The sequence below is a fragment of the Pseudomyrmex gracilis genome, unplaced genomic scaffold (genome assembly GCF_002006095.1).
Source record: "Pseudomyrmex gracilis isolate BER0280 unplaced genomic scaffold, ASM200609v1 scaffold_2928, whole genome shotgun sequence".
Classification (NCBI taxonomy): Eukaryota; Metazoa; Arthropoda; class Insecta; order Hymenoptera; family Formicidae; genus Pseudomyrmex; species Pseudomyrmex gracilis.
The window spans coordinates 2,138-9,602 of NW_018023512.1; the positions used below are offsets into that span (position 1 = coordinate 2,138).

At 28.0% G+C, this 7,465-nt stretch overlaps 2 protein-coding genes across 2 annotated transcripts; both read left to right on the forward strand.

Moving 5' to 3' along the window:
• Positions 1–240: 240 nt before the first annotated feature.
• On the forward strand, positions 241–1,706 carry LOC109863029 (glutamyl aminopeptidase-like). The gene is made up of 3 exons (XM_020443206.1): positions 241–485; positions 939–1,388; positions 1,487–1,706. Exons 1-3 carry the CDS (start codon positions 241–243, stop codon positions 1,704–1,706), a joined length of 915 nt encoding a protein of 304 aa, XP_020298795.1.
• A 418-nt stretch (positions 1,707–2,124) lies between these two features.
• Positions 2,125–6,763, forward strand: LOC109863030. Its single transcript, XM_020443207.1, has 7 exons — positions 2,125–2,220; positions 3,317–3,636; positions 4,871–5,058; positions 5,279–5,650; positions 5,868–5,937; positions 6,177–6,230; positions 6,507–6,763. The coding sequence occupies exons 1-7, from the start codon at positions 2,205–2,207 to the stop codon at positions 6,642–6,644; spliced, it is 1,158 nt and encodes a 385-aa protein (XP_020298796.1). The 5' UTR covers positions 2,125–2,204; the 3' UTR covers positions 6,645–6,763.
• Positions 6,764–7,465: the final 702 nt, after the last annotated feature.

A 7,465-nucleotide genomic window follows, 5' to 3' on the forward strand; every position in this document is an offset into this window, starting at 1 on the left:
ATATTCTTTGGAGCAATATACTTAATATCTGTCCGCGTAGTTGCATCTTCCACTAATGAAAATTTCTCTCGGACATCGCAGTGTGTACAACCGATAAATTATACTATTTCTTTAGAAAAACAAAACACCTCTCTTACCGTCAATTCTACTGTTGTGCTAAACGTGTCATGTGAACAAAAAGACATACGATTACAAATTGGCCGTTATTGTTTTGTGCATAAAGTATATGTTGATAGTGAAATGTTGTATCATTATATATCACATTGGGAAGTTACTGTATCGCAGGCAAATAGTACCAAAGATCGATTCAAAAGTGTGGAACTAACTCCCATAAAAAGAAGAATCCCTGAATATGCGACATTTATACGTAAGAAACAGCAACAACCTGTGAAATTTGGAAAATATGTTATAACTTCGATGTATAATTGTACTTTAACGGAAGTTGTCACGGTTGACCCGTACATAAATCAAACTGAAACGAAGGAGTAAGTGCACATATAACGCTATTACACATACTATCATTTTTGTACTGCTGCAATTATATTGTACTACAATGACATTTATAGACAACATTTATTTCTACAGAACATTGTCACACTATTATTCGAAAGATATTTATAACTGTAAATATTGCAACATACAGTTTTTTAGTTTATCGCCCGGTGGGCACATGATATAATACTACTAATTTATATAATGTAGTTTAAATTTACTAATTTTCTTTGAAGATTTACTATAAATTAATATTATGGTACATGTAAAAACTAGATAGTTATACGAAAAGCGTCTTATTTTGCTAAATTGTGTTCCATTAACTTTACATTTGTTCTTTTTAAATATAATTGAGAAGATGTTACTACTAAGGTAGTACTTTATGTAATGGAATATGCTTATCTACTGTATTTATGTATCACTGTAATATTTTGTTTATTATATAGATTTCTGATTTTATCGCGTATTCCAAATGAATGGATTTTTCCGTATTGGGAACATCCAGCAACCAAGGTTAAATTTACCATTCAAATTATACATAACCACAGTGATACACCTATTTCGAACATGCCACCTAAATATTGGAATTCGGTAATAAATGCATTCCAAACAACATTTTTCACCACACCTCTAATATCCACACAGTTGGTTGCATTTGTTGTCATACCGAATGTATATAACATATTTATGAGAACAAGGAATAACGTTACCATTACATGCAGCTTAAAAATGAGAAATGACACATACTATGCACGAACTGTTCTTATTAATATGTTCATAAGTCTCAGAAACATGTGGGACAATATCATACCACGGTCGCATGTTTATTACGTGCTTCTGCCTTTAACCTCTACTGTTTACGAAAGTATGATAACTCCTGGATTTGTTTTTTTGAGGTGAGATGCATAACTCACGATACAAATTTGACCTTATAAAAAACTTTCTAACAGTACGAGAAGAATGTACTTTCAGTAACATCTATTTGTATTTTCAGTGAAGTTAACAGTATATACAACAGCGAAGTAGATTCAATTATTAAAGAAAGAGAAGTAACATGTTTCATAGCACGAAATGTGATACAAGAAGTATTCTGTGATTGGGTAGCTGCATTTAGACAATCGGATTCTTGGTTTATCGAAGGATTTTCAACAGTATATGGAGTTTATATTTGGGATAAGGTTATTGTTGTGCATTTTTATTGTAGTTGTGCATAAATGTAAATGTGAGAAGTAAAAAACCATATTATATATTTTTTTAAGTAAAAAAGTGTCAAATTTTTAGACATAGTTTGAAACGGTTTCAGTACCAATAATACTATTTATAGTTGTTTTACTTATAATGTTTTACTTATATTGAAAATATACGCAGTTTCATCCATTAAAAAAGCATAGAAACATATGATTATGTGTAGGAAATAATCTACATATATATTTTTTTTATTCCTGTGGTAGTACTACTTTAGTGTATTCGTTTTATCTGATTATTGAAATATCATCGCACTTTATATGATAAATATAATACATTTTTTTATTAGATACTTGCGCACTATACTTAAATAATCGTATAATCATTAAAACTGTTGATAGAGTTTAATAAAGTCAATTGTGGTCCAGACACGACGAAACGTTTTAAATTATGGAGAAACATTTAGTACATATGATTTTGGAATTCAAGAAGAATCGTTTACAGCTCTAAATTCAACCGTTAGGAAAATGTGGCGAGAAAAGGGTAAGGGAAATAAAATTTTCGAGTACATTTAATTAATCAATGGTCACAAAATAACAGCACCATGAGATAGTGGTATATATCTCTAGAATGTACTATAAAAAGTATGACAATTGTCAGTGGTATATGTATCATGTGTATTGTAGGCAAACATTTTTAAAATATGATATAAAGTACAGTTACACATTTTTATGTGTGGTAAAAAATATAACAGTATTTTATGTAGTTATTACTTACTACTACATATTATTTATTATACATAGATTTGTTACTAAATTTCGAAAACTTTTACACTTTAAACTTTCTTGTAGCATTCGGCATCTTTTATATGGTCAGTACCTTCATTAAACAAGATTTCTTATATACTTCTATGTTTAAACAGGTCGTAAACTTATATTATAACACGTAAGTATTTATCAATCATTGGAGTACAAAGTAGTGCGACATTTTTTAGTTAAACAATTTTTGCATTAATCGCGAAGTCATTATAACAATCTTAAATATGTTTTTTTGAGATTTACTACGAGCATTACGTTTATGTTTTGTATTACGATATTTGTTGTCAGTGATAATACAACAGATAAGATACATAATGAACAGCCAATTTTCGATAAGATATGGTACGGAAATTATAAAGCATCTTTCTTATATAAGTCTGCCTACATTGCGACAGATATAAAAAAATTAATAACTTCTTGGACAACACAATTTGGTTATCCTGTGTTACAAGTAAACCGACACAATGATACACAGGTAGCAATATCTGTCATAGACTGTTTTACTATTGATCACAAAAAGCAGTGCGAACTTAATTGGTGGATACCTGTGTCTGTTACAAAAATAATACAGAAAGAAAGTACTGTTACGTATATTGATGTTTTAACACCTTCCAAAAAATACATCCGTCCATTCCTGAGTAATAAAAATGAGTTTATCATTGTCGCGGATTCCGCTGGTAATGTAATAACATACATGTGAATTATCAAGTATCTCTTTATTATACATATAGTGTATTAAAATATTCATTAGTTTTGTAGAGTAATTGTTTCTTTTTCTTTGTTTCTCACTATCAGTATTTTTAAACCTTCATTTTTTGTAGGTTATCGCGTCAACTATGACCGTGAATCTTGGACGAACATTGCTTTTTCCTTACAAACTGGTGATCTGAAGATTACAGATTTAAATGATGTCACTGTAGCACAAATATTAGACGATGCTTTCTATTTTTTGGTGCAAAATACAGAATATAACGACAATTCTACTTCAGATAATAGTGATCTAAACATATATCTTGAAATTGCAAGCAGTATATTTCGTGGACACAATTCCTACATAATGTGGTATCCTGTATATTTTGCTCTTGAAAACATGTCGAAGATTTTTCCTTTTCCAGAAAGTGTTCTTTCCAGATCTATCAAGGTACATAGTATTACAGTACATTAAAAAATTAAATAATTGATAGATCATCATTAATCACTTGTGAAAAAGTTTATTAGCTTACTTATAAAATATATACATATTACGGATTGTTTATATAAATAATTCGCATTAGTGCTACTTTAGTCGATAACATAAACAATATATATTTTAGAGTAATTATACTTAAATAATATGTAGTAGAATCTTCCTTCATACTAAAAAATAACTACCATGTTGTAGTATCTACTAGATTGACCATACAAAACATTGTACATATAAAAAACTGACTTTAGACAAGCGCAGTATTATAGTTTAAAAAATAACATATACAATATATGTAAGTGCTCACCAATAGTCACACTTCATGTAAAAGTAGCTCACAAAAGTCAAATAATATCAATAGAGTACAAAAATATGCATGAGGTCACAAAATTATTAATTTACTATCGTTTTCACCGTTTGTTCTCGTAAATCACACATCTGAAAAAATGCATGAATAAATGGAAATCTTGTTTAATGAACGACAAAATCTTCACTTTTGGTATACGATACTTTTAGGTAGAAGTATGAATTCAATTAAAAGACCATTGCATAAAGCTGCAAAATAAAAAACTTCAGTAAAATTTTCAAAGAAGTGATTCTTTTCTTAAAACTTGCCCATTGTAATTTGTCAGAATATTGCAGAGAAAGTAAATTTAAAGATTTACAAGTTTCTTCGAATAATAGAATATTGCTAACATTGTTTTGCAATTTATATTCTTAGTGCTCAGTATACTTTTTCTTTTTAAAGAACCTACGAAGAAAGCTCTGTAATTTCTTGAATTACAAATGTATGTTTATATGTATATAAAAATGTATTGTTTACATGAAATTAGATTATTTGTAGTTTTGACAGATTATATGATACAGTTCAGAGAATATGATATACGTGTGCTATGTAGAACAACAAATAGTATTTTATATTTGTGGGTAAAAAGATGTTTTTAAAAAAAGTATAAGCAATAGATAGATATAGAAAATGAAAAAAGAATTCTGTAATCTGTACAAACATACATATAATTTAGAAAAAAATAAACACGGATGTTCTATAATAATATGTGTGTCACAAATAGTATAATATAACATTTCTTAGAAGCAATAAGGAATACAAAACTATCGTTAAATAATGAAATAGTAAGAAATTTTAAGCATTTACACAAGATATGTTACTAAAAAACATATCCTGCTTTTATAGGATAAACTTTTGGCAACATTGAATAGGTTTCTTGATAATAAATCATATACACATTGGTCGGAGAATAGTGTCAGTAATCAATTCTATCATGAAGTTTTAAAATGGACATGCATTCTCGGTGGTTCAATGTGCAAAGAACATGTTAATCGAATGTTAGAGTGGCATTTTAATAATCCTGCGCAAAACAAGTACGTTATTTTACTTTTTCAATGGCAAGGTGACGTCCGTATTTGTTACAAAAACGTCTTCTTGCTACTAATTTTATATTTTTTGTTCTTGCGTCTTTGACATGTGATTTAATACACTTTTACGCTTAAAGAAAATCTATGGAATAGCATTAATGAATTAGTTTGTAAATAGTGTTATAAGTATATGTTTAAAGAAAATAATATGGTTTTTTACTTGCAGACTTTTGCCAAGTTGGCAGAAATGGATATATTGCCAAGGATTAATGTTAGAAACTGTCACTTATGATAAATCTGCTTTGTGGCAAAAAATTTTCAACATATACCAGACACAAGGAAAAGAAGAAGATTTCTTTGAATTTTTACCTTGCTATAGAAATCACGAGAATTTATATACTTTCCTGTCTTTTCTTGATCGTAATTCGTTACCAAGACCTGGAAGTAGTTTACNTGCCAAAAACAGTGATAGTGATAATATTGTACATGCAAAAAAAAGTGTTACTGTTAGTTTACTTTTCACTATTTTTGCTTTACAGTCAAAAACTTATTTAGGGCTATTTAGTGTACAATTCGGTCTACAATTTGGAATAGGAAGGTAAAATGATTGTTGTAGAAGAAATTGTATACAGTCCATTTCATACAAAGCTTCATACAGTAAATTTCATACGAATATTACTTTTTCATAATATGCATATTTTTTTCCATTACCTTTTCTGTTTCGGATGAAACAGTGTTATTTTGTAATAACCTCACGTTATTTTGTATTAGTAAGTTTACATATTAATGGTACATCTGTTATTTTGTTTCGATAGAGACGAGAACATCCTAGCAATAATAAATTGTATTATTAACAACATATATTCCGATGACGACCTGTCGATGGTATGATATATGATCTTTCTTCTTTCTTGTAGATAAATATGTAAATCAAAATTTTTTTTTATTATATATATGTATATATACGTATGTAATTATACGTGTAAAAATGTGTAGTTCTGTTGTAGATTTTATATTTGTAATTTCTTTGATATAAGAAACAAATACCTAATATGTAATAAGTGAATAGTAATACACAATATAAGTAAATCGCACTACTTGACGAACGAACATGATTTTTTCAGATTACTAACGAAGTGTTCTTAAATAAACTGTCGGATATACATTACGTGGTAAATGTATGTATAAATTATGTAACGTATTATTTTAATTTAAATCAGTACAATTGAAGACAGTATATATCAAATACTATTATATTTATTATTTTTATAATAAATACGCACATAAGTGTGCGTTACATTTTTTGCTTTTTTTCAGAAATAGCTTATTTTATATATGTAAACTAGTAGGTTTTTGTTATATTTATTAGAAGTATAGTTTTGTGTAGATCTTAATCAAAATTATGCTGAAGTACATAGAATTTTATAGTAAGTACATTTTGTAATCTGTTTTAGGATCCACGTGTTCTCGATGCCATTAAAACCAAAGTTGAAAAACGTCGTAGTTTCCTAAGTGAAATGCGAACTATAATTCGTTTTAGACCCCAGTATGTTTTTACTTACAATTATATGAAGAAAATTGTCTTTTTATGATGTATTTTTTTTGCATGTAAGCAACTGATTTTTGATACAAGAGTTTACTATGTAGTTATCCACTTTTTTATCTATTTTCTGTTTAAATGAGTTTTAATTTATGATAACAATCACTGCTGATTACGATTAAAATCGAAAATACATACACTTTTCGGATTTTAATGTGTAATAAATTTGTTGATTATAAACTTAACTCGTTTTTTCATTACAATATATTACATGTATACACGCGAGTCGATACGTATGTGTATATTTATGTATAGTGTACGTAAATATATGAATACATATCACACACGCTAAATAAACTCATAGTATTTAAATATGTAAATGTATAACATTAAAAGAAGAATTTATATTATGTAAGATTGTTTAGTGTTTTATGAGTATTCATGTGTTAATTAATCATTTGTAGTTATAAACTGTTAAGCGATAAGTTATAGGCTATTATGTGTGTTCACCAAAAGATATTTATTTAAATTAAGTTTAATACAAATACATTTGATGATGCATTACAAGGTTTTTATTATTCTACCTTCTTCTTAATTTTATGCTTTATGTTATTAAATGTAATATGTTTACGTGTAAACACACTTATATACATGTATTTGCATCTTACATTGCGTTTGCGTCCTGCCGATTTTCTTCATATAACTATCAATTAAACGCAAGTATGTGATTATGTTACTCTGCAAATGTTTCTTATGTATGCAAAGTGTAGCAGAGAAAAGCTAGAAAACAACTCTTTTAGTGTACTTTCTTTGAGCCAAACAACGGATTTTTGCATAACGCATAAACAAAATCAAATCACTCAAAGTTTTCTA